The sequence below is a fragment of the Nipponia nippon genome, unplaced genomic scaffold, assembly GCF_047370975.1.
Source record: "Nipponia nippon isolate SJK-2023a ecotype South Korea unplaced genomic scaffold, ASM4737097v1 scaffold_15, whole genome shotgun sequence".
Classification (NCBI taxonomy): domain Eukaryota; kingdom Metazoa; phylum Chordata; class Aves; order Pelecaniformes; family Threskiornithidae; genus Nipponia; species Nipponia nippon.
In genome coordinates this window covers 12,454,018-12,480,649 of record NW_028262331.1, presented here as the reverse complement: position 1 = coordinate 12,480,649, position 26,632 = coordinate 12,454,018, and the positions used below count along the sequence as shown (strand labels likewise).

Sequence of the window (26,632 nt, the reverse complement as noted above, 5' to 3'; positions counted from 1 at the left end):
GCTCTGCGATTCCAGCGACGAAGTATTAAAACTAGTGCTTTTATAGTGTTTTTTATTGAGAGCCAGTCACATAAAAGGGTTTTTTGCAATTGTCTTTAATAAATATCTGGGGTTATTCTTCGTGCAAAGGACAGCTCGGGTGGCTGCTGCTCCAAGTGAAGGAATGGAAGCGGGCTTGCAAACGCCGTAACCCGTGACGTGGTGGCAGGGCGGAGCCCCGTTCCCTGAAGTCCCGCTCGCCCTACCGGCCTGCAGCCCCGACTGCTCCCCTCGCTCTCCGCCTTAACGCCCGCGGGGCCTCTCGGCCCCCTCCCCGCCCTCCACAAGCGGGGGGCCGGCAGCGGCCCGGGGGTGGGCGCCCCGGCCGCTTCGCCTCGCCTCGCCTCGCCTCCGCCGCCATGAGGGGACGCTGGCGCCCGCCGCCGCGGAAGGCGGGAAGGTCTCGCGCCCGCTCCCCCCCCACCCCGCGGGCAGCCTCCTGCCGGGGGCGCGCTGCTGAGGTAAGGGCGCCTGCGTGGCGCCGTGACGCAGCCGTTGCCGCAGAAACGCCCCGCCCCTGCTCCCGCCGCCCCGGCCCCCCCCCCCCGTCCCGGTGCGGCGCGGCGCGGCTCGGCGCGGTCCGGTCCGGCGGAGCGGCGGGAGGCGCCTGTCACCTTCAGCGGGGCCGGCCCGGGCGGGAGGCGCGCGGCGGCGCCGCCATGGTGCTCATCAAGGAATAGTGAGTGCGGGGCGCTGCCCCCTGCGCCCCTCCGCTTCTGCCCCGGTCACCCCCGGCGGCGCCCGCCCGCCCGGGCCTGGCGCGGTGACCGGCCGCGGGGGCGGCCCGGCCCGGCCCCGCACTGCGGCCGGCGCCGGGCCGCGGAGAGGGAGGGGGGAGCGCTGCGTGCGGGCCGCGGCGCCGGCGGGGGCGGGAGTGAAGGTCACGGCGGCGGCGGGGCGGGGGCGCCCCCGGGAGCCGGCGGCACCCCCCGCCTGGGCGGGCACCGGGCCTCCCGCGGCCCCGCTCCGCGCACCGCCGCCGCGGCTCCCCGGTGCCCGGCCGGCGGCCCGCTCCGTGCCCCCCGTGGCCTCCCCGGCTCCGTGCCCTCGCCGCCGGCTCCGCGCTCTGTGCGTGTGGCGGGGGGGTTCCCGGCGGCCGGGGGGACCGACGGCGCCGAGGGCCTTGACGGAGCCGGGAGCCGGGCTCCCCCGCGGCGGGGCCGCCGGGTCGGCGCTCGGCCGGCTCCGCGGGAGGCGGTGGCGTCTTGCCCCCCTCTCCTCTGCCGGGGCGCGGGGCCGGCCCGGCTCCGCTCCGCTCCGCTCCTCGCCTTGAGCTCTGCGATTTCCAACCGGAGACTCCAGCGGCAGCGAACCGTGCCAGAAACGAGATCGCTCCGAAGTGTTTTTCGGGGTGGAAGCCTCACCCTGGACTTCGTTGCCGTCCCCGAGGCGGCTGCGGTTGCTCGGCCCCGGGAGGGGGAGCGGGGCGGCGGTCTGGCTGCCCTCTGTGGCCGGTGGTCGCCTCGCTCTCCCGGTCCTCCGTTCCGCTGCCCTGTGCTGGCTAACGTGGTGCTCTTTTGGACCCGTGCACTTTGGCTAGGTGTCTCTGGGCTCTGCGTGCTACTGCACGCATTGCTTTCCTGAATTCTTAAGATTAACATAAGTGCATTCTTAAGTTCAGTGCATTCTGTCATTTTAAACTTCTGATTGATGGAAGAGCTTTTTTTTTTTTTCTTTGTTTCCCCCCTCATGGAAGATAGCTGTGATCCCAGTGATAAAGTGGGTTTCCAGCTCTTCGATACGTTTACCTACATGACAGTGTCCTCCTTATAGCAATTATTTTGCCAGATCACGGACCGCAGTGTGGATTTCGATATTAAAACTATGTTGAAGGTTGTGCTGATCGTTGTAGTTGTCTTTAATCTTGATTAACTTATTTTTTTCACCAATCCTTAAACACTTGCTATTCTTATCCAACAATAGGGGTGTAGAATTTAAGAGCAGCAGCAGAGCTGGTCTTTGTAGCACAGAGGCACCGTTACCTCCTGTAGTGTTAAACTGGATAGCAGACAGAAACCTGGGCTAAGTGCTTCGTTTCAGAAAAGATAATTAGCTTGTTCTTCTCCGACATCTGTTTCATTGATATTTTCCTATTAATTTAGTTGGTTAATGTACTTTTCCTCTTACGGCACCTGTCTGGTTTATTTCTGTTCACGTTCATGTATCTTTTTCATGCTTCTGCTTACGATCTCTTGCCCTGTACTGCAGTAAAGCTCACTGGCTGGTGAGCTGTGCTACCTACAGGGCGCCTCGTAAAGATGGGAACATATGTACTTTGAATTTTCAGATTTCTGAGAGTATGAAAAATTCATTGTGATGAGCATCACTCAAAGTCGTTTTACTTGATATTATCGTTTACCTCACCAAATCAGCATGTCTACTGGTCTCTCGCACTGCCTTTTCCAGAAACAAAATGTGAAGTGTGACTGTTAAGACTAAAGATTAAAACACCAGAATTACTAAATTTGTTTCTTTTTACACGTTTCCATTTCTATTTTTGGAAGGGTCACCAAACCTTTTAAGTCTTGTCATTAGCTATATTGTCCTGTTTCTTTTCTTCCCTTCTCTGTGCTTTTATTAAGACATATGTGGCTCTGAGGACAGTCAGAGTTGCTACTGTTCTTCAGAAATGAGCATTTGTGTTTGACTTGTCGGGATTCCCAGCTAACTCTACCAATTGCACATTCCGAGTTGTGTCACTGCATTGGTTCTGGTATAAATCTTCCTTGATGTTGCATGTGAAAGTTGCCTGTTTTACATGCTATTTGAGATGTTTCTTCGCTAAATCTCATGTTCCAGGAAGCAGTTGTTTAAGGCATATAGAAACTGCTCGTTTTGGTGTGACCTGGATATTTGAAGTACTTTGCTATTGTTGTTTTATTTGTTCTGGTTGCCCCAGCACTGCACACAGGTGCCTCGCTGCCTGCCTGGTGTAGGTGGTAAAGATGTAAGTGAGCTGTAACTGCATGTCATCTGAGCAGATTATTCTTCCATCGCTGTGACCCCTTGTCACATCCTCCCTGCTAAGTCAAATGGGTATTAGTATGTGCTCCATAGGTATTTTAGGAGATGTTACAGAAATAGAGCAATATGTCAAAAATCCGATGTCACATCTTTTATTGTCAGGCAATCTGTATCGTCTTTTCTGTACAGTTTCTCGTACTGATGGTTATGCAGTGACAGCTTTAACGTTGTCATTTGATGTCCTATCAGTCTTTCAGACTTACCTTTCAGTCCTACCTACCCATGCTACAGATAGGCTGCATGGGTTTTGTTCATTTGTTTGTTTGACTGTATTTTTTTGGTTGCAGGGTTTGTAAATGCTGGTTGAGGTCTTGCTCGCTCTCCCTATTTTGATTTAAACTGCATCGGAAGACCTTGAAGAGAATCAGAGTGTAGAGACTCACTTCCCTTTCCTGTGAAGTGACGATGATGACACCGACCTTCTCTGCAGCTGTACTTCCCTTTGCTGTCATCTGAGGCAGATTTTAATCTGGGAAGGATCTTAAGTGTTCTTCATCCTTTTCAGGCCTTTGATATGGCAGGCAACCACATTGTATGATTTCTCATAAGTCGATCAAGTTCTGTCCCGAAGTTAGGAGGCTTTGTTCCTGTTGCTGCTCCTGCGAAGCTTTTCCTCCGGATCCTCTTGAGCAGTCTTCCCTCCTCCTCCTTTATCACTTGACTACCTAGAAGTTAGTCATCCCCCGCATTCTTTGTTTGCTGGGCTAAATGATTGTAAACTGCTTAACTTCTTTGTTTCTGTTTCTGTTCGTGAACATTGAACTCTAAGATAATATTCAGATCTAGTGTCTTCCAGTTTCCTAAATGGAATTTCATTAGCTTACATCAGTCTTTTTACGCCAGGTTTTCTAAAGAAAAAGATTTGAACTCCATTCCAAAGCTGTTGTTTCCTCCCTGTTTCTTGGTCTTTTGCCTTTTCTTGTCATCCTGTCCCTCTTTTCATTCTTACTGCAGTTTTATCCAGCTAACTAACCTAATGTCATACTTGATGGCATGGTCTACTTGTGGATATCCATTTTCTGTTTTTTGTTCTCCCTTATATAAGGAATGCCATACTGAATTGGACCAAAGGTCCTTTCCCATCTTGCCTTCTAGCAGATATTTTTAGGAAACAATATATAAATAGTGAGTAGAACGATTGTTGCTCAGTATATCCTACCAGTAAGTGGCATACGAACTTCCATGAATTGATCAAATCCCATTTTAAAATTGCTTATACTTCTTGTGTTTGGCAAGGAATCCCATAACTTAAGTACGCATGATGTAAAGAAGGACACCTGATTGGTCTTAAATCTGCCGCCTAGTGATTTTTATTCTGTCCTGAGTTGTTCTATTGTAAGACATAGTCATTGTTCCTTCTCCATTCACTTTTTCACATCATTCAAGACTCTCTAATGCTCTACCATATCTTAACCCTTTAACTGTTTTTTTTTTCCCAAGCTGAAAAGCCTATTCTACTTTCTTCTTACACAGAAGCTTTTTCCCATCTCTGATCATCTTTTTTGCCTTCCTTCACTTGTTCTGTATCCTCTTTGAGACAAGGTGACCAGAACTATATGCAATATTCAGGATGTTGATGCATGAGAGATTATAGTGGCATAACTGTCTTTTTTTGTGTGGGGGTGTACGTATGGTGTTCCAGTTTCTGAGGTTGTGTTTACTTTTGAACTGCCGCTGAGCTGATGTTTCCAGATGCTTTTCCATAAGGACACCAAGATATTTGTTGGCAATAGCTAATTTGGGGCTCATTAGCCCCATGTGTTTGGGGAAAATGAGTGCCTATCGTGCATTATTCTGCTTGTATTGATGCTGAACTTCTGCAGTTCTTGGTAGCTCTTTCTGCAGTACTTTGCAGCCAGCATAAAGCATTGCTGTCATGAGTAATCTTGCGTAATCTGTAAACTTTTGCCTCTCTTACAGTTTGTCTTGTGGTGTCTTATCGATAACATTCCTCTAGTGTGGAAAAAAAAATTCAATTTTCACCAGTACTGCCTTTTAAAATTATTTTATTAATAAAAAGAGGACTTTTTTCTGATCCCATTATACCCTGATTTCTTTGAGACTAATTCCCAAAGAACTGGGAATTCTTCCACCCACAGTAGCCATATCCATTTCATATCGGTATCTTGCTTTGGTTCCTTGTTTGAACATCATCCTTACGGAAAGCAGAGGTCAAATACAAGTCTAGTTTTAGAGATATATATAATATTTTTAAAGGCCTTAATATGCATGCATTTTTATCAGCTTTAAATTTAGTTTTATTCTTGTCTTTTTCAAAAAAATCTGTGTGACTTCCAGCGGTTTTGGCTCTGTAGTCTAGTCAGTTGGTTCTAAGAGGCATTGAGGAAACCACAATGCGAAAAAAAGTGACTCATGTATAGAAATGGCAACACCTTCCTTCACAGTCAGCTCTGAGAAAGCCTCCCATATAGTTCTCTGCTTAGTCTTGTTTCCTACTGGATAGGACGTATTAACAAATCTTGCAAGGGCTTGTGACTACCACAGATCTCTGCAAAATTGTTGAAGCACTACAACAGCGTGACGAGAAATAAGATGTGGCTGTTGACAGGATGTAGTGAGGAGGAACATGCAACTGTTCTGACGCTGTGTAGATTTGTAGGCTGACAAGATATTCCCAATAAGGGTCTATGAGAATTATGCAGTTTTAGTATAGGATTGCAATTATGCTATATCACGTATTGATTCTCTTTGAGGCTGTTGTATAAATAGTCTTGGGACTAAAGAATAAGCGCTAGGGATGCTAGCACTAGGTGGATGCTGGAATGTTGGGGGGAGAGGAGAGCGGGGAGGAACGTGTCACGTAAGTTCTGCAGCTGCAGGGATATTGGTTAACTCTCTGTTTCTGTATTCCCTTCCAGCCGCGTTATCCTGCCCGTGTCTGTGGAGGAGGTAAGTCCTTTTCTTGTTGCTTCCTTTCTTTAGGACTGTAAATAAACTTGTGATCAAAGCAGTTTGTATGAACAAAAACTGGAAAATTCAAGAGAAGGGGTATAGCTGTCTTCAGGAACCCTGTGTGCTGTTACTTATTCACCATCATTTTAACCAAAGAATTGAATTTCTTTAAGCCTGAGGGTGTTGGTACTCTCCTATAGAGTACTTTCAGATGTGTTGATTACAAATCTTGACTTGTCAGACTGTTCTAAGGTGCAATTTCCTTTTGATTAATGTTATCGTTCTTTTTTTTTTTACGTAAAGAGAAAGCTTTAGTACAAATTTCAATTACCCTTTAAACTGTGTTTTGTTGCAACTCTTTTGTTTTAAACTCTTAGACAAAGAGCAACGATTTCTTCTGATTTGTGAGGCTGGTATAGCAAAAGGAAGGATTGTGTATATCTTACTTAGGACTCTTTAAGACCTGTCTTCTTTAGCTTTTGCAGAAAGAAAACTTTCTTTTTGTTTAGATAAAGCTCTAATTGAGAGAAGAAATGTAGTTTATAATGGAGACGGTCATTTCGATTGCCAAACTGGCCATGGAATAGCTGTGCAAAGTCTGCGGCTGGTTCCCTGCGGTTTTCTCCGGGAGCTGCAGCTTACCTTTCCTTCCTCCCTTCTGCACTGAACAGCAGTCTTGCAGAGAATCTGATCGTATAAATGTTTTCAATTTTTTTAATGTTCATACTAGCAAGGTAGATGAGAAATTGAAATGACTGAGTCTATAGCATTTCTGTAGTAGATTCCTTCCTCTGGATGTATTTTTTTTTTTCCTTGTGATCCTTGGCTGTAGGCCTTCTGTTTGTGAGCTCTGATCAGGGGCTTGTTCTGACTCTTGGGGAGAGCGGCGATAACAGCACTCTTGTTCATTTTTCTTTCCCCTGGACATAGCAGCTACTGTGGCAGAGACAGTGGTGAGCCGGATTGTGGCATCACTGTTTCAAGCATATCCCTTTTATAACTCTACTCCTTTGACAGAACACAGTTTAGAACTTGGTGTAGTGTATTCCTGTAGCCATGAGACTGGCTAGTAAAAGAAGAGCAATGTCCGAGCCGAGTTCCTTGTTCCTGTGGATCGCGCTGCTGTGACAGGCACGACACGCTGATGGAAAGCCTAGACCTCCGATCAGAGGGTGGGTTTAGGTCTATGTACTATGTTAATGAGACGGTTAATGCCAAAAGTCTGTCTGTTGCTTACTCCTCACCTGCAGATTATATGCTTTCTGCATGAATCTGTTCCAAGCAGATGTAACAGAAGTCTGACTGAAGTATTAGAGTAGGTATGTTTGGATCTTTTATTGTGCCTGAGTGCTGCTTGCGTGGGCAAGTCCTTGACAAAGAAAGGACTAACATGATAAGCTTTAGCAAGTAAGCAAAGGATCCAAACTTGCAAGCTAGAGAAAGTTGTGGGTAAACGGTGAGGTACTCCAGAGCTCAATAAACAGAAGACTTTAGTGTGAACAGCAGGAGCCCTGCCTCGTAGTGATATGCCTCCTAGGTATCAAGCTGTGTAAAGAGAAAGCCGAAGCATGAGCATACAGATTGTTTCTTTGAGGGGGGTTAGACTGGATGGAACCCAGCACAGGGTTTTTCCTAGTTCTCTGATACCAGGATTAACTTTCATCCAGTTAAAGCGAGTCCCTCGCTATGCTCTTTTCCCTCCCTGGCTGGCTGTTCAGTGCCAGGCATGTTTGAGCCTTGTGTGTAGGCTGCCTGTGTGGAAAACTGAGGTTTCGGGCGGTGTGTAAATCTGACAGTCTCTAGCAGCCTCCTTCTCTGAGGATGCCCTGGGGTCATCTGTTTGGGAAGGTGTATTCCTCTCCCCTGGGTCGGAGCAGTTCCAGAGAGTTGAGTAACCTACTGAAAAGTCTATAAAGTGAAGAGCAAATAAACATCATTAGAAGAGAAGGAATGGAAATACTAGAGAGAACACCTTAATGTTCTTGGATTGCGGCTGGACTGCCAACTTGACCAAACTTAATTTCTCCCCAGACTTGCGTATTGTCACCACATCCCCTGAATGATGCCCCCTTTCAAGGTCTGGTGCTTCTCATGTGATAGGCCAGGCTTCAGGAAACCGTTCCCTAAGTAGGAGGAGTTCTAAAGTTCATGTAGCTTTGCATATGCACTTCTGTGATATGGTAGTTTTAAAGGTATGCTTAAGAAGAAAGGTTATTTCCAGTGTTGACTCAAAGGATGACTACTGCTTTAAGTTTGTGTATTGCTTCATCCCCCTTCCTGTGTGGAAAGATGCTGACACATCTGTGCATCGCTTGGTCACTACGCTGCTGTTGGTACCACAAAACAGCTGTCACATTCATTGCTTTCAAGGATTTCCTTGTGCACAAACTCTTAAATAGGGCTCTGGAGGCTTGTTGTGGCTCTTGACTGTGGGGTTGCTCATTAAGCACCTCTGGCTAGCAAGAGGACTTCTGATTTCACTTTAATACGGGGAATTTTTGCTCGAAAGACTTAGGAGTTCACGCCTTCAGCATGTAAATTGCTGCCAAAAGTCTAATGCCAATGCGTAAGATAGAGAATGAAATTAATTGTGACTTTGAGGCATTGTAATAGGGCTGAGGGAGTCTTCTGTGTAGGTCTGTGATACGCCGGGGATTCCGCGTGCAGTCCCCTCGCCCCTAACAAATGGAGCTTAACCAAGAGTAGGGAATTCAAGAGAAAACCGGTGGTCAGGAAGACATTGGGGAGACGTGACGAATAAAGAGACCAACGCTGAATAGTTAGCCAAGTGGCTGCTAAGACGGGAACAAAACAGTGGAGGAGAAGCCCTGGCGATGACTAAAACTTGAAGGCTGGGATGTAGGAGTTAGACTGTAGCAGACCGTCTTCTGTAGGAAACTCTGCCAAAATGTGGTCCTGCTCCAGTGCAAGCTGCACTCCTGTGTTGTTTAATGCATAGTCGCGCTGCAGGGAGCAAAAAGAAAAAAACCTTGTTGTATCTTAGGTGCTGACCTTTACTCTTGTACTCTGACCGACATCGCGTTGCACAGTGCCAACTTGGAGAGCGCGGACCTGAGCGGCTGTGTGGGTGTCTTGGCAGCTGCCACTTTGAAATGCTGGTATGGATTAGAGCTGTGTGTACACATTCTGTGCTGCCTCTTTGTTCCTCTCACATGGGAAGGAGCTTGCCAAACACAAAGGACTCTTATTTATTAATGGTGTTCAAAGCTGCTTTCAGGAGAATAACTGTTCTTGAAGATGGCTACATTGAGATCAGGCCTTCTGAAAGAAATTTGGTGTAATGAAGATAAGCTGTCAGCTGTATAAGAGGTGGTGTGGCACAGGTCAAGAGGGATAACTTTCTGCAGAAGGGAAGAAGGTTTTGGGGAGCTGTCAGGTCTGCAAGGATGGGCCTGCCTGATGCTTTGGACTTCATGGAGCCAGAACCTGTTTTTCTGTTAACGTTTGCAGGCAGATGCTGTGGGATTTGTTCATTGGGACAGTTTTGTTTTGGGCCTTTTCCTCTTTTATCAATGTGATTAAAGGATCAGAAATAACAGGGGAGATTAAATGGTGAAGATGCCAAACCAAAGGGCTTATCTTCTTATCGTCTGAGCTTTGACCCACGTATTTAAAAGGGAGAAGGAATGAATGAGAGGCTGTTACTAAGAGGAATTAGTTTGTGCCCCTGGAGACCTGTCCTGAGACTTGCTGCAAAGCAGTCAAAGCCATTCAGTCCTCCCTCTAATGCTGTAGTTGCCAAACTCGTGATAAGTTCTCTTCTTTATGAGTGTGCATGTGGCTCTTACTCTGCTAAATCAACCTGCTTCGAAGATTTCACAACTCTCATGTTTTGCTCTTCTGGAGGGAGGTGAGTAGTCTGTTTTGTATGGGTCATCTGTAGGGAGTCATAAGGAAAGCAAGGTGGCGTATGAAATGTCAGAAGGCAGGGAGTTGTATTGCAGCCCAAAATCCAGGCTGAAACCCAATCTGCTGGTGACGGCGCAGGAACTGTCCAGCCAAGTGAGGGGTCCTTGTGTAACCGGGGCCTGTACCTTCTGGAGGGGACCAGCAGAGCTGTTGCTCTTAGCTCAAAAGTGGGCTGTAGATTCCTTTTCTTATAGATTACTTTTACTGGATGGCTGTTTGTTTTCCGGGGTAGTCTAACAAGTAGTCAGGCTTACTTAATATGCCCGTGTGTTGAACTTGAGACTGTATAGAGCGCTTGTTTAAATCCCTCTCGTATGCTTTTTGCCCTGCCCCAGATTAACTGAGGCCAGGACACCTAGCCTGATTACTCTGGCTTACCACCTCCTACTCTTCCAATAGGAATAAATGTTGTCTTGGTCTTTGTTGGCACCAGATGGTACAAAACACCATAGAGCTTGGGTAGCGTTTTTATTTTGGATGCTCTGACAACAAAATTTAACTACTGTAGAAATCTTCCTTCGTTGCTGAAGATGTACCAGCCCAGTGAAGTATTTCTGGGTTGTCAGCTCTGAGCAGTATTCCACTTTTCCAGCCTGGGCTTCAGTGCAGGGAGTGGTGAGTGAGAGCACTTACAATCTTATCCCGATGCTGATGCGCAGCCCTACGCTGGGGAAAAGGACAAGGCCTAAACAGTGTTCCGTTACTTTGTAGTTATGTTTTGGAGTTATTTGGGGTTTTGGTGTTCTGGTTTTTTTTTAATCATTGCACTTCTGATGCCTGACACTTTGTGGATTACCCTTTCAGACTGCCTCTGCGTACTGCCTTTGGCAACAGTTGGCTGTTTTGCTCGTTTTCAGTTCTGAAGACTTGACTCTGTTAAGTTTGAACCGTCCTTTTGCTGTAGTGCTTTAGCTGCTTTGTCCTCAAACCTTGTCTGCTCATCTAACTTTGCCTCAGAGGCCTGTGTGAATTTTCTTCATTTGATCATATTTCTTTTGAGCTCCGCATCCTCTTTCTTACTTACCAGAGGCAAGAGTGTATTAGTCTTCACATCTTCTGCAGAGAAGAACGTTTGGTTTTGCTCATATTCTTGATTTTCCTCTGCTCTTCCCTGTGAAACATTTGGGTATGCTTCTTAAGAAAGAGATTGCATAGTATGAAGTAGTTTGTGTGATTCCTGGGAAATAATGCTGCCATTTTGTCAAAAAACTTCATATGAAGTTCTTTGGGATTCTTCTGGATAAAGTACTGTACGCTTATTAGTTTAGGACTGGCAGTGCGTTATTCTCCATTTGACCTGAACAATCGGGGCACTTGTGTGCCAAAAAGATTGAAGAACAATGGATTTTGCTACCGTATGCCTGCGGTCTCCTGCGTTTTCTTTAAATGTTGTCCTGACACTCCTTTAACCTGTTCTACTTTCTCCTCAATTTGTGTTGGTTTGGAGCTTGAGGTTTAAGGGTTAAAGGTAACTATCCTGTTGGCAGTGCTTTCCTCCGAACTACCACTCAACCTTTCTATATCAAAATGAAATTAAATGAGCTGCTTATCTGGACACACAAGTGGATGTCCTTTTCTTTGCCTTCTCCCCAGATAATAATTTATCCTTGGCTGCTTCTGGTAAAGTTATTCCTTCTGCTAAATTATAGCTATCACAAGAATGTGTCTTTAACTTCTTTAGTATCAAGTGGGACAGCTGTATTCTGTGGCGGAAGCCAGTAAAAATGAAACTGGTGGAGGCGAAGGAGTGGAGGTCCTGGTGAACGAACCCTACGAAAGAGATGGAGAGCGTGGGCAGTACACGCACAAGATCTACCACTTACAGAGGTATGTGAAACGTTCTATTCCCAGAGTCGGGCAAGGTTCCTCGGGCAAGAGGAGCTGGAGGAAGCTGCAACAGGGTTGCAGTGACTGGGTAAATCACAGGTTATGGAAAGGCTGAAGGTAAGGCAGGAGTATAACAGCAGCTGGCACGTGGTACCGCTGGAAGTGAGCATCACTGGTACACCTATCCGCCCCCGTAAGCGTGGCTGTTGTCCCAAGAAAATCTGGCTCTGAGCTTTTCAAAGCAAATATGATCCTGCTGCCCAGTATTCTGATACTTGAATTTGGCTAAAGAGCAAAATGCCTCCTAGATTTCAGCCTGCGTTCAGCCTCCGTTTTTTTGTTTCCCCTTCTTTGTTCTTTCCTTTCATTACGTAAAGCAGGTTTAGATTAACCTGTCCAATTCAGCAGTCTCTAGAAATCATCGTACTGGGAGTGGGGAGAACCCCACCAATTCCACCAGTGTGCACGTGTGCCAGACTCTAGCGTCTGCATTTCAGGTGATATTCTGCCTGTCTCGGAGCGTCTGGGCTGTAGCTCTCGTTACATGTCGTTCTTATCAACGCCTGCCTTCCTATTCCTGCAGCAAAGTGCCAACATTTGTGAGAATGCTGGCCCCTGAAGGAGCTCTGAATATACATGAAAAAGCATGGAATGCCTATCCCTACTGCAGAACCGGTGAGTGCGTGGGGAAGGGTTGTGGATTGCGGGCTTTTTGGTTTCTTGGGGGTGGGTAGGAGGGGGTAACGAAGAAGGCAACCAGTAGGGAAGCTGTTTCAGCTGTTACCTTAGATTTCTGTTCTCTAAGCCCTTTCTGTGGTCAGGAAAATCAAAATGTAGCGCTGTGGAGTTAAAAGAAATGCTCGTCTGATGGGCTGCTAATGAATGACAGCGGAAAAGAACAGACCAAGAAATGGATTTTAGTCCTGCTAAAGGAACAGATGTGTAACACTAGTGAAGCGAATGTATGAGGGGTGATTTTAGGTACTCAAGCGCAGCATATCCTGATGGGGAAAAAAAATGGAAGATGCAAGAGGGGAACAGGGAGGATCTTGGTTGCCTCTTGCTTAGCGCGGTTTGATGGGAGCAGCGGTGTTACGCGATTGATATTTGCTCAGTTGCAGCAGCCAAGGTTACGAAGGCTGGACAGGGAACGCTACAGCTGCTTCTGGGCTGGGGGCTTGACACAGATACCCAAATGTCATCCAGCAAGTGTAAAGTGAATCCATCTGTAAAGTCTGGAGTGAGGCTCTGGAAGCTGTGCAGAGCAGTGAAATAACGTCAAACTCATTTTCTGCGGGAGTGTTCAGTACCTTACTCACTGAAGTTATCAGCCACGATGTTCAACCACTACTGTTTTTCTGGTCTCTGTTGCTGTAGGAACTGCAAATTTGACTTTGCCTCCAAACTTATGTAGTATTTTTGGCTGTGTTTTATGCTGTTTGTATCTTTGAAGGATACATTTTCTGCTATTTGGTAGTGGTACCATTGCTATGGGAACTGTAAACTTAAAAATTCCAACTGTTCTTGAAACTCAATATAGAAAAACTTATTTTTCAACAGTTTACTTAAGAGAATTTTAAAGTGTTTTAAAAGAAGGAAAAAGCTTTGCAGTGGGGGAAGATAATGTTACTTCAGTATGTGAAATTACATGCAGCAGTCTAGTGGAATGGATATTTCAAATACAAAAATCAGATACTGTCGTCATCAACTGCAGAATAAGTTTTTAATGTGTCACATAATTCAAGATACTGAAACAAAGTTATTTACAACTTCTCTTTCTCATTTTTATGCAGTTTTCTTGCTGCGTATTACTTGAATTAGCTAGTAAATGTCTAGTTTATTTCTGTTTTAAGTACACTGAACTGGTTTAAATGCGAACAGTTCTTTCTTTAGTTCTTTAAATTGTGGAAACAGATCTGACTAAGTCGACTCCAGTAGGTTTTGTTAGACGTAGCGCCTAGCTGTATCCTCCTCCTCCTCTTTTTCTTCTCCACCAATTGCTGAAGCAAAGGTATGGAGTTAGCTTGCTTTGTCACTCTTAGCTTTGTCACTCTTAGCTTTGTCACTCTTAGCTTTGTCACTCTTAGCTTTGTCACTCTTAGCTTTGTCACTCTTAGCTTTGTCACTCTTAGCTTATTATGTAGCAGTTACACGCTGCTAACATTCTACTTAAGTGGGAAAAATGTGATACTAAAATCAAGTACAAGACTTTCCAACACAAAGAAATTTCAGATTTTGGTATGCTAGAAATGATACCATAACAAAAAAAAAATCCTCGACTGTAATAAACACCAATATAATATGAGATAGAAAGTGCTTTGTTGTGGGGGTTGGAGCAGAAGGCAGTTTTTATGCGGAGGCTGACAAATCTGTTTAGAGAATCTGCCAGCCTGACGTGAATCAAGAAAAGCTCAGAAAAATTGCTGAAACCTTCACTTGCTAGTACTGGGCAGGAGGGAAGAACCCGTGTACGTGGTGTAGGCTGCCTTGCGCATTACCGTTTTACTTGGGGACACGCTCGGATATTTTGGTTGTACGTGAGAAGACTTGGATGGCCTCATCTGAATCTTTGTGCAACATAAACTGCCATGCTGGCTTTCGGTCCTCTCACCAGGCTTTGAAACTTGAGAGCCAGGGACACAGCAAGAACTAACCCTGGTTTGACTGTGTAGGAGTTAGTGGTACTTCTGCCTGTGCCCTCCTGCACCAAGGCGATATTAGCGTGCTGCTCTCGGGAGCACCGCTTACTTGCATATCAGCTATCACATAGAGCCTTTTAAGTTTGAATAAGGCGGTACTTTCAGTTAATTGTGCATCATAGTATTTATTTTTAATTATGCGAGATTATCCTTCTTACATTTCCCTATTTCTCCTCTGAAAAGCTCAATTATTACTTTAATATGCGTATTATATACCGTTATCAAAGTACTGAAGGTTGAGGGAATTTAAATGCCCAGCTTATAACTTCCTGCAATTCTGCACACTTGTTTGTGCTGTAGTATGTTGGTTTTATGTACTTTGAATGGAAGCCTTGCTTCGCTCCTTTGAGAGCATGAACTGTAAATGAGCTTGTCGTTGTATGCATTTACAACTTCTACAGTAAAAACGAAGTGAGGATTGCCTAATAGTTATAACTGTGGGCTGGTGCCAAGGAGAGCAGTGTTCTTGGTTCTTCTCTGCAGTCTGACTTAAATATTAATGTCGCTTAAATGTTTTTAGATAAGCAATTTGCTGTGTGTTCCACTCCTCTGGGTGTCAGCATGAGATGCCTGTGGCCAAATGTCAAGAAATTGAGAAGTTATAACTGCAGCTGCAATGTGTAGGAGTTGCTGCTGTAACGCCTCAAGTGCAGGCCGTAATTTGTAGCAAGCTGAGCATCTATGTTTTAATGGACATTTCTAAAGAGATTAATTTGTTTGCTTTACAAGTGAGGAGTCTTCCCCACAGAGAAGAAATTAGGAAGGTGACGGAACCTGTTTTAAGGCAGCTGCCTAGTCATGGCGCATAGTCAGGGAGCAGCAGTTTGTCACGGGAAGGTGGGAAGGCTCTGGTTTATAATTACTGCTGGTTTATTCAGTATTTTGGGTGGACTAGCAGGAAAAAACTCCTTCTTGCAGAAATAATGAAATGTTCTTTGAGATGAAATTCAGCCTTTTAAAAATTAGCTTCAGCTCTGCTTGCTTGTTCTCTCCCTTCACCCCAACACGTCAGTCTAAATAATTAGCCTCCTGTAAATTGATGTAAAAAGCAATTTTCAAATTGTTAGGGGTTTAGAGCAGCCCAAGGCCCAGCAGTAGGCAATTAAGGTAGCTGGATGTGCATGGTAGGTGATAAGGGATGGTACTGCCTACAGGCGGTTGGGTTGGAAACTCACAAATTGTAATAGTCCCGTGAAAACAAAACTGCTTCTTAGTAAAGCCCTCACGTTAAACTTCAGAACAAACCGGCAAAGTTCAACACTGGCTTCAGTCATCCTTATTCTTAGAGTAGAATTGCTAACGTACTCCGATGGCTCAGGTAGAACAGATGCTGACTGTTACAGGATCTTTAATTGCTTTTCTGTGTTGAATAATTGAGCCTTACTATCCAGGGAGTTCAGTTACCACGAGCAGGAGAGATGCAGAGGGTCTGGTTACTGCGTGCAGGAGAGACGAGGTCTGCACTGGCCTGAAATCCAGCATGTGTTTGCTTCAGAGCTACGGAGAGGTTTCTTATCTGCAAGCTGAGAAAGGATTGGTAAAATGCCGTCAGCTGAACATACTTATTCCATCTTCTCATCCAGCTGGCGGGAGTCCAGAGAGCAGAAGTGGCAGCACATAATTAATTGCTGCTCCTCTGGGTTTCTCCAAGGCTGAGAATTTCCAGAGGAGAAGGGGTGAAGTTAGCTGGTTTCTATTGCCTTACAGGGTTTCTTCCTCAGTAGTATCAGCAGCCCCCCGGGAAGCTGAAGTTGTCCCTGTTTGGCTAATAGGGGGAAGAGGGCGATGGTTGCTGTACGTTCTTTTTTCACTAAAGTACTGTATCTCTTTCTTTTCATGTGTTGATTTCTTGGACCAGTTATTACAGTAAGTACTGTTTTTACTGACCATCTATGGAAGCATGTGTAATGTCTGAAATGAAGTGTTCTGGGTATAAGAAGCTCTTCAGCCTGAGCTAAAGGCACTTGAGCTTTTGTCGTTGGAAGATCACGTAGATTAAACTCCCTTACCAGCGGTGGCGTATCCACAAGCCCTTTGTAAGTAGGGACCGAGATCTTTCTTTACTGCAGCAATGCTCAGCTTTACACATGGGAATGTGCCATTGCCCAGATAAACTGACGAAAAGAAAGTTAGCCCATACCATTATGTCCCTTTGAGTAATCCGTCTTCTGAATTTGATATTTCCTTTTTACATGCTGAGTGTTTCGCTGGCTTGTGCTTTTGTTTCTGCTCCCTTGAGGGAGAGTAAGGTTACCTTTGGAAGTCCTTTTCTACTCACAGTAATAATGAGAAATGGAAAGTTTTGCTTACTTGGCAGAACTGTGCTTCTTGTCCCTTCCCGTTCCAGTGTCGAAAGCTCTCAACACATCAGTTTAGTATTGTTCATTTGAAGAGTTGCATCCAAATATGTACTCGGTGCTAGATCAGTCATCTCTTTGAAAAGACGATTTCTGCCTAGTTAACTTGTTACCCCTTCTAAACTCTAAATAGAGTGGCAGCTATTGTCCTTTAAAGAAAAAGCTATTTGTAAACTCCAGATGTTTCACTAAAACAATGGATCTTGTGGTTTTTTTCAGTGAACAGGTTGTGGTTTATTTAATATTACATATTTAGTCATCAAACAATTTTTCTAAAAGCAGTGATGTGTTTACAGATAATTCTGAAGTTCCCTAAGTCAAACCCCAGTCAAGTTATAATTCTTTGAGTTGACTTTTCTGCTGCTTATCTAGCTAATAAGAAGACAAGTTATATATCCAAAGAATAACAAGAAGCTTTATTTTGATGACAGAATGAGTATATGAAGGATGACTTCCTGATCAAAATTGAAACCTGGCATAAATCAGATCTTGGAACACAAGAGAATGTAAGTACTTGTGTTGTGTGTTTTATTCATCTCTTTAATGTCACAGTGCTGCTTTCCGTGCTAGATTAGAGAATTGCTGTGTGGAACTGTCTATTTGCTGTGTTCCTGGATTTGAAATGCTTATTGCACCAGCAAGGCAGAGACTCCGTCCCACCGGCTCCTCCTGTGCTGAATAAAATCGTCCCTCAAAGACTTGTTCTGTGTGAGCACCTTTGCTGCTTTAGCAGATCTGGTATTGTGTGTTGGCCATGGTGTCCTCTCTGTACGTGGACGGGGAACGCTGGGCGTCCGCACCTCCATCTGTTTTTTTTACGATCTTAGAATGGGAGTGTTCAGTAGTTGAATCAGTTACGTTAGTCGTGTACTTTCACTGCAGGTTCATAAACTGGAGCCAGATGTATGGAAGAATGTAGAAGCTATTTATATAGACATTGCTGATCGGAGTCAAGTACTTCCCAAGGTATGGTAGGTGGGCAAGAGCTCTCTGGTGTGGGAGGCCTTGTGCTAAAAGAGGGATAATGCACAAACTGCGTTCCCAGGGATGGTCACCGGTAACAGGACAAGGCATTCCTTAGAAGTCTTTAAGCAAGCTAGAGGAAGAGCTCTTTTAAAAGCTACGTCAGTACTGTCTGTAAGATGCGTTGTCTAGCCGTACAGGGCATGTAACAGTGTATATACAGTTCTGCAGCACTGCAGCTGACCATAGTGCTTGCATAACGAGAAATGGCACTGCCCTTTCCATGCAGGATCTTCTTTAAGCTGCCGCCTTTTGAAACTGAGCCATGGCTTCACAAGTGTATCTTGAAACCATGTAGCTAATACCTTGTTCTGAAAATCACTACGGTTACTGTAAGGAACTAAGGGATGTTTCTGTACTGTACTGGGAAAAAACCCAACTATATAAAAATGAATGTTGTTTTGAGTTTCCCCCCTTAGTATTTCTGGTACCACTCAAATACGGCTAATTTACATGTTCTCAAACTTGGCCTTGGGTATTAAATCAGAACGATTACTTATTTTAGCTTTTCTTTCCAATAAAGATGAATTGGTAGAACATGAGTAGCATCTGATTCTGAAAGGTTAGGCAGGTACTAAGCTGTGTCTGCAAATGCAAACTACTCTGAATTAAATGCTGCCAGACAGCAAGGAGAATTCACCTGGAGCAGAAGGCTCCTGAAGAAGATGCCACCAGTTGATCACTTTGGCACTGAACTGATGACGGTTTGAGTTTGTTTTCATTTTAATTGAATTGGCGGCAGGAGTAGAGTACACACCCCGCTCTTAATACAGCGCGCAGGAAGGGAATGCTGCAAATCACTTGCTGTGCAATAGGGGGCATAACTAAGGTCTCTTTCTTTTTGGTGGTATTGCGAGTTTGACTGTACTTTTTTCTAGCGTGCAATACGTGAGCATCATGCCGATATACTGCCGTGGAAAATACTAGATCCCACAGCTCCAGAGAGCATGGCTGTTTCCTGCAGCAGCAGTGCTCAGCTCCCAAAGAACGAGTGGTTACAGGAAACCTTTCCTGAGGGTTTCTGATCGCCTTACCCCAAAGGAGTCCTTACAAAGGTCACATCAGTTTGTTACCACTTCTTCACATAGGTCTAGGACACAGCACAGGGGGGAGAAATATGTTTCCTTGAAGAGTGCCTGACCTAATGTTAAAGTCTGAAAACAGTAGCTCTTGAGAAGGCAGTTAGAGGTTAGTCTTTGCCCACCAGAAAAAATAAATCGTTTGTGAGAGTGAGCAGCTGGGTAACAGTAGGATAATTTGTGTTTAATCTTGTGTGTCTGTCCAATAGGATTACAAGGCAGAAGAAGATCCAGCCAAATTCAAATCTGTCAAGACTGGACGTGGACCTCTGGGTCCCAACTGGAAGGTGTGTATTGCACGAGTTCAGGAACTATCAGCTTGCACGACTGAAGCGTAGCTGTTGGGGCTTGAAGCCACAGATATATATGTAAAACATTTGATTTGCTTCTGTGGAAGGAAACGCGGAACTCGGCTGGTGATGTGTTCTGAAGTTAAAGGAAATGGAAGAGTTTGGTACAAATAGATAGAATGAGTTCCAAGAAATCGCCATAGCTGTCTGGTGTTCAGCCCAAGGGTTCACCCAAGAGAATTCAAGGATGAAATAGCTGAGTTATGAGCAGCAGTGTTTGACCTTTCACTTAAATCCTTGGAATCTGAAGACTGTAGAAGTGGAAATATGATACCAGTCTTTAAAAGGGACCCCAAATGAGATCTGGGGAGCTACGGGTGTGCAAGTCTGATCTCCGGCAGGCAAACTTAGAAGCTGAGGTTGATATGATCCACTTGGGAAGAGCGGATATGGCTCCTGTAAAAGGAAGCAGGGAAGTCCACCTTACAAACCTTGTGGAGTTTTCTTTAAGGCTTGATAATTATGTGGATGATTCAGATGATATAATCTATTTCCAAAATGTTTTAGATAGGGACTTTGTCAAAAGACTTTTAGGGAAACTAAGTAGCCATGGCATAACAGTGAAGATACTGAAAAACATAAATTTAATAGAAGAAAAAAATGGAGAAGAGAGGAGAGGAAGGAATGGTGCATTCTCAAAATGGAGGGAAGGCCACCTGTGGAGGAAACTATGGTCTGTTTTCATCGTGGTCTTAAATAGCCTGGAAAAGGGGTGAGCAAAGATGTAACAAAACTTGTCGATAAAAGATAGGCAAGGTGTAAGGATGCAAGATGATTGTGAGGAATTGTGGAAAGAGAAACACTTCATAATTATGACTGAAGGAGTTGCTTTCCTGGAGACGTTTGACCCGAGTCCTGATGTGAATATCTTTGTGTCTTTGCAGAAGGAGCTGGGGAAACAGACAGATTGTCCGTACATGTGTGCTTACAAACTGGTAACAGTCAAGTTCAAGTGGTGGGGTCTGCAAAACAAAGTTGAGAACTTTATACAGAAGGTAAGTAAACTCTCTGATGGGGAGAGGTGTGGAAATGAGGCATGTTTCATCTCCCATCTGCTTTAGTACCTCAGCTTCTTCTAATAGTGTATCCTGCCTGGAGATATTAACTTGAAACCCAGTCGTGTCACCTCAGGCAGTACAGTCAAGGCCTCTGCCTGGTACACCGCAGCCAGTTAAAGTTGGATTCAGTCTGCTGCTAATCAAAGGGCAGGGCTGGCTGATCGTTCTTTGAATTGGCTATTGAACTGTTTTCACTCTAACATGTGAAGGTAGACTGTCTGTTTTGCTTTGTTTAATAGATCAGCCTGAGAATTGCAGTCATTTGGTAGTTGATTTGTGAATGATGAGATGATGCCTGTGTACTAGGGTTATTCTGGTCAGGCACAAGACCTGGTTTTGTGGGGAGATAGCTACAGCTTCAGTTATCTGGTCCTAATCAGCTGAGGATCTTTCTGGCACGTCCTAGAGCTCTAGTCATGTTTTCCTCTCCCAGTCTGCTGCTTGAAAAACCTGTGTTCAAAAGTAAGCAGATGGTGGAAAACTTCATTAACTTAAAACATGAGTAATTGGTATCCTGAAAAGAGCTTTTTCTGCGGCAGAGTTCATAAGCCATGAACTGCAGCAGGATGCTAGGCCTCGGAATCAGTACGTGCAATCTTGCAGGCAGTGCCATGTTCGTAAAATGCCTATGACTTCAGATCATGGAGACTTCTCTGTGGTTCATATTGATAAACTACAGTGCCGCTTTGCAAAAGCAATTCTCTGGTGATGCAATCTAAAGAGAACTCCAAGGGGGAATGACCATGCTGCTGCAGGTTTTCAAATACCTGTAACAAAAGCCCTGAACAAAGCAGTGTCTTGAATCCCTTTCTCTTCGTGAGTGTCTCTTCAGCTACACATTTGCGTCAAAGTAGTTGAGCTGCTTTTGATGAGAGCAAGTTATCCGATGTGAAACCATAATTGGTAAAACTGAAGTGTCCTTCCTTAATGAGAACTTGCCAGGAGGCATTGTATACCCCTGTCTAATATAATGATTTTGTCCAGCTTATCGCCTATAAAATGGAAGTAAATTGCTCCTAACTTGAAGTAGCTTGTGCACATTAGTTACCTCTGCTGAAAGGTTTTCAGCTGCGGAAAACAAGTTTAGGCTTTTTTTTTAGGTCGCTGCAAAAGAAAAAAGTCAGATAGGTGCACGTCAACGCTTTACACTTGCTAACCTCCAGTCTTTAGCAAGTCAAGGATTATTTTAAAAATACTTTTATTCTATTTCTCCTTTTTTCTGCACCTTCAGGCCAAGTATTGTGCTCTAAGTAAATCCAACCTGGAGCACTTTATTCAGTCAGAACAATACTGTCAAATCAAAGGAAATTACTAAAGCATTCACTAATTCTTTCAATGCACTGTGCAGGCTGCGGTCTAGGCTTGAAAAAAAATGCATTTCTCTGGGGATTCAAGGCTCTAGATATTCTGTTAAAAGAACAAAAATTAGCTAGCTCCAGTTTCCAATTGTGGCAGCTATATAGAAAGGTGGGTGCGGGAGCTGGTTCCTCAGTGTACGCATCTCTGAAAACTGTTACGATCGGGTTAGCTCCATGTTAATTGCCCTATGAGTAAGCTCGCTTGTATGTTTTATTCCTCCTCCTTTTGCAGCAAGAAAAGCGTCTCTTCACAAACTTCCATCGGCAGCTCTTTTGCTGGCTCGATAAGTGGGTTGATCTGACTATGGAGGACATTCGTAGGATGGAGGAGGAGACCAAGAGACAGCTGGATGAGGTCAGTGGGAAAGCAGGGCAGGTGTGGGTTGTGTGAGGAACTGTTTCTGCCCCGTACGGTGGGGAGAGGGAAGGCTGCTGCATTGTCACAGCATAGTGTGTATTGTCCTCCTGCTATGTAGGTCATGCTGCTTGTGGTTTGAATGATTGGCTATGACTCCGTTGTGCTGGCATCTCCTTCTAATCATTATGGACTTCTCTTTGTTGTTGAGCCAGTAAATGTATTGAACCACAGGTAATGAGGGTATGAGTGGCAATGATTCATTTGCTGCTTTAATATCCTCTATTAGCTTTTACCCAAAGCTGAATGGTCTTTTTTGTCCTCATTAGTTTCCGAAAACCAGTTCAGTAAAAGGATTTTTAGCTCTAAGTATTATAAGCAGGTAGTGGGGATATGTAACAGGGTGCTTACCATGAGAAACACGCATTTGGTAACAGTGAGTACATTGTTCCATGGTTTGTGTCCTGCACTGTACCCTTCTCTTCCTTCATGCCTCAGGATATTTTGCTATGGTTTCGTGTACGCTCTGCCCTTTGGATAACGGTTCCAGATCCCTCGCAGACCTGCAGCTTAACCAGAAATGGTGCCTGCATGTGCATGTTCACAAACACTGATTTGGGATGCTCAGATACAATCAGTGTCTTACATAAAGGAGGTAGCTTAACGTGGTCCGTACCAGTAAATTTTGAGATAACATCATCTGAGAATCAGTACTTGAATGGTGTTTTCTCTTTCAGATGAGAGAAAAAGATCCAGTGAAAGGAATGACGGCTGCAGATGACTAACGTGACTTCTTCCTTGTGCACTGTAGGTATCGAGAGTTTGACAAAACTCTGTACTGCTCTATTTAGGAGAAAAAGTACATTTGGGTAAGAAATGATCCTGGTCATAGTTGCTGGCAGGCAAATCTGTGGTATTGTTTGTATAGTGAACCTGTGTCACTGCCAGGTTGACAAGTAAGGTTACTGTCTTGTTTCAGAACTATTCCAAAGAAATGTCGGAGTGAAAAGTGTAAGAAAAATGTGTTAGAACATTTTGTAGACTTTGCTGCTATTCTTATTTTTGTAATGCATGCGTTCCTTTCCATGACTTGCAGAGGAACTTTTGTCAGTCCCAAAAGAATAAGTTGGACCTGCAAATACTTAGAATACATTCAGAAATTGAAAATTCCTTGCGGATATGCTTGGAATGTACTTCTTGCATTGTTCGTTAACAGTATTTACTAATGGGCCAAGGCCTGGAGCAACACTTGCACATTACAGGAGAAGCAGCAATGACAATTTAAAAGTTTTTGACTTGGTTTTCATCTGTTCCATTATGAGTATGCTAACTGGGCAGGGGAGGGACTGTCATACTGGAGAGCACCTATGAATTTGCCTTTGTTGGCCAAATCCCTAGCCTGTATTCTAGACAGCATGCTGGATGATAACCTGCAAGCAGTGCTGAGAATGTTGGACCTTACTCTATTAAATTGTGTAATCATTTTGGGATTTCGTTTTGGTGGGGTTTTCTTAGACACTGTGCAAAAACGTGGTGTAGTATTAGGGGAGTAAGGCGGCGAGGAGAAAGAAGTAATTGTCCATTTACGTAGAGGAGTCCAAGTTGCAACACAGCTTTCCTAGGGCAGCAAAATGCCATCCGAGCTGTCCGTGGGACGAATGGGGTGGGGCAGAACCACGGCCTTATCAAGGAGTGGCTGTTTGCCTCTGCTTGTCCTCTGTTATCTGCTGGTTGTTTGGTGGTAAGTGGGGAACAGGAGGTCAGGGAGTGTCTGAAGGGGTGTCTTCTGATAGATATGTTTTAATTTTTTAATGCAACTTAAACCTTTTTAGTTTCTTCTTCATTCACATTTGTTCTAGTTCTTAGAGAAAATGAGTTGGTGATCTTCTCAATTGTATCGTAGCCTCTGGACTTGTTGGATTGTTTAAATTGCAATTTCTGTCTGTAATTTTTAGGCTATGTTGGAAATTCTGCTCTGGATCGGTGCTGAAGTGTAATGGTGCAGTGGTGCGTTGCCACTGTCTGCACTGGTGACAGCGTGTCTCACATTTGCTTTCTGAAGGTTCAGGCTGACACTTCTTTTGGCACACTGCTCCTCCAAAGTGGTTCTAAAATGTTTTCCTGTTGTCTCTTTATTTTAGTTTGCAAGACAGTCATCAGGAAGGCCCGGGGAATCCACACTCTTGACTGACGGACCATCTCTGGATCCAGCCTTTCTATATCCAATCGGCAGGCGATTTTAAATCTCCCATAGCTAGTTCTAGATGCCCCTTAATATTGTGAGCAAATAGACCGTCTGGTACTAAGCACTCCAATGTTAGCACGTATATGAAGGAGGTAGCTCCTTGGAGACGTGTGACTTAGAGATTGCTGTATTTACGACTCCTCCCTCCTTTTTTTTCATTGTGTTCAGACCAATTTCCATGTGGCCCTGTTTGATTTCCAGGTGACATTTTTTGCTAAAATAGTCTTGTGATGTGGTGACTTAGATTTTTTTTTTTCCCTTTTTTTTTTTTTTTTTTCCAAGTGGGATAAACTGCCACCTTTGTTCCTGCCCAGCCCTTCACCATTCTTTGAATGTCTGTTTGGAGAGGGAAACTGTCAGTGTTTTAGAGTGCAAAACTATTCCACAAAATGCTTTGCTCTGACCCTTGCTCCCAGGGCAAGAAATTTAATGGCATGTAATCTGAATACATAATCAGGAGTAGCCAGATGTAGTTCTTGGTCTGCGATGAATTGTGATAAGTGGCTTCTGCACGGCATTACCCGGTTCTGTCTTAGCACACACGAATTAAAGACTGCACAGAAGCTGCGTTCAGCATCCCCGTGCGAGGGCCTTCAGCACCGAACTGGTGAGGTTCACTTCAGTGGTAGCTAGGTTTTCCTTCAGCTGCGTGTGTCAGTCTGACAAAATCATTATGAAAAGTTGCTTGACCTATGTTGCAACTTCCTGGTTTTTTATTTACTGAGACTTCCCATAATTTACAAAGCTAAAATTATTTTGACTGATAATAATGTGATTCCTCCTGGACAAATTGGGATGTAGGAAAAGCTGGTGTACAAGTAAAGTCTTGGTATCTGGTTACATCCAGGTGCCTGGGTCGGTGGTTCTGCTCAGCAATAATATTCTTCCCATTGCAAGACTGACTAAAATATCTCCATTCGTGCTATAAAAAAGCCACTTACGAAGACCTGCAGTTGTTTTCTAGTGTATCTGTCAGTTACTATAAATCACAAAGGATACTGTTAAACAATGTAAAGAGCTCTGGTTATTTAATGAATTCCAATACTTACTGTAACTATCCTTATGTTGATATCAGCTTTAGACAATCAAATAAGCAGAACAGAATCAAAGAAATGCTGCTTTATTAAATACATATGAGAAAAAAACCCAATTTCTTTGCTTATGCCTAAGGCCCAATGTTTGATTTTTCTTTTTTTTTTTTTCCTAGTAGTAATCACTTTATTTTCCACATCTGTATTTGGCGGCACTAACACGAAATACTGAATGCCAAACACAGTCGTGGGTGTATCGCCACTTCCGAGGAGTCTTTTTGGCCTTCTGTAATGCATCCGACTCCTTCAGCCCTTCACATTCCTGCAAGCAGGAGATGCTGAAGCGATCCCATGCCACGCCGAACAAGCGTCTGCTGGGATCGGAACCGTTTTCAGTGCGAGGGCAGACGAGGCATGCTCCGGAGGGAGAGGATGGCGTTTGGCTTCTGGGGAGGGGGCAGTTTATCCCTTTATTTTTAGTTTGTTATTTTGCCTTACTCATGTCTAAGTGCAATAAGCTCTGAATTGTACCAGTAACTCTGGCAGGCTCTTCTCAGTGACCTCAGACGGTTTTGCGGGGTGGGGTTTGAGGGATTTTTAGCAATCTCGCCAGGCTGAAGTAAAACAAATTTATTGTAAAATAGGTGAAGAAACTAAATTTTAATCTGCGAGGCTATTTGGGACCAGGATGTTTCGTGGCATCTTCTATAGCTGTTCAAGAAGTATTCTAGGAGCGTAGGCCCCACTTATAGTTCTTTCAGTTTGAAGTGTTTTTAACTGAGAATTTATGCACTGACTTCGTTCGTGTTTGTCGGTTACGTTTTGAGGGGTTCTTACACTTGAGGACAACCTGAGGATGCACATGGCACACTTGTTCTTTCAGTTTGTGTTATCCAAGAGGCTTTCTACCCGATGACACTAATCGCTGTGGAAGCAGATTGTAACATTCCACCATGCAATCCTTTTTTGATCCTCTGATTTCAGAGTAAGAGCTTTTACACAAAGCTTTCCTGATTAGTGGAAAAACTGGAGGGGGGGGGGGGGGGGGAAGCAGGAACTCCGGCCTGAGTGCTTCCCCCTTCCCTGCCCCTTGCTTTCTTTCCTTCCAGTTTAATGCAAAGTGAAAGCATCCCTCAGCCTTGGGATGGACAAATCCTGTAAAGACCTTCCAGTCCCGATGCTTGGTTCCCGCGAGCGAGGCTGGCGCGGCGTTGCCGCGCTGCAGCCGCTCGTTGGCTTTGGGCAGAGGCCTGGGCCTGCGCTGTGCCCCCCACCCGACCCAGGCGCCTTCGGGGCTCCGCAGCAGCAGCCTCGCCGCAGCCCGCGTCAGGCCGGCTGCTGGTG

The 26,632-nt window shown here is 44.6% G+C and overlaps 1 protein-coding gene across 1 annotated transcript; it reads left to right on the top strand.

The window, feature by feature from the left end:
* The first annotated feature begins 577 nt into the window (after positions 1–577).
* PITPNA (phosphatidylinositol transfer protein alpha) lies at positions 578–25,739 on the top strand. Its single transcript, XM_087752160.1, has 12 exons — positions 578–718; positions 5,943–5,973; positions 11,588–11,733; positions 12,317–12,408; positions 14,862–14,869; positions 17,221–17,295; positions 17,672–17,755; positions 19,101–19,178; positions 20,126–20,236; positions 21,890–22,012; positions 22,750–22,819; positions 24,154–25,739. Exons 1-11 carry the CDS (start codon positions 699–701, stop codon positions 22,795–22,797), a joined length of 816 nt encoding a protein of 271 aa, XP_087608286.1. The 5' UTR covers positions 578–698; the 3' UTR covers positions 22,798–22,819; positions 24,154–25,739.
* The last annotated feature ends 893 nt before the right edge of the window (positions 25,740–26,632 follow it).

Excerpts from the sequence above, each read along its gene's own strand:
- PITPNA (XM_087752160.1), top strand. The coding sequence starts at position 699 with ATGGTGCTCATCAAGGAATA. Across the intron at positions 719-5,942 it reads ATGGTGCTCATCAAGGAATA|CCGCGTTATCCTGCCCGTGT; the intron begins GTGAGTGCGGGG and ends ATTCCCTTCCAG. Across the intron at positions 5,974-11,587 it reads TGCCCGTGTCTGTGGAGGAG|TATCAAGTGGGACAGCTGTA; the intron begins GTAAGTCCTTTT and ends TAACTTCTTTAG.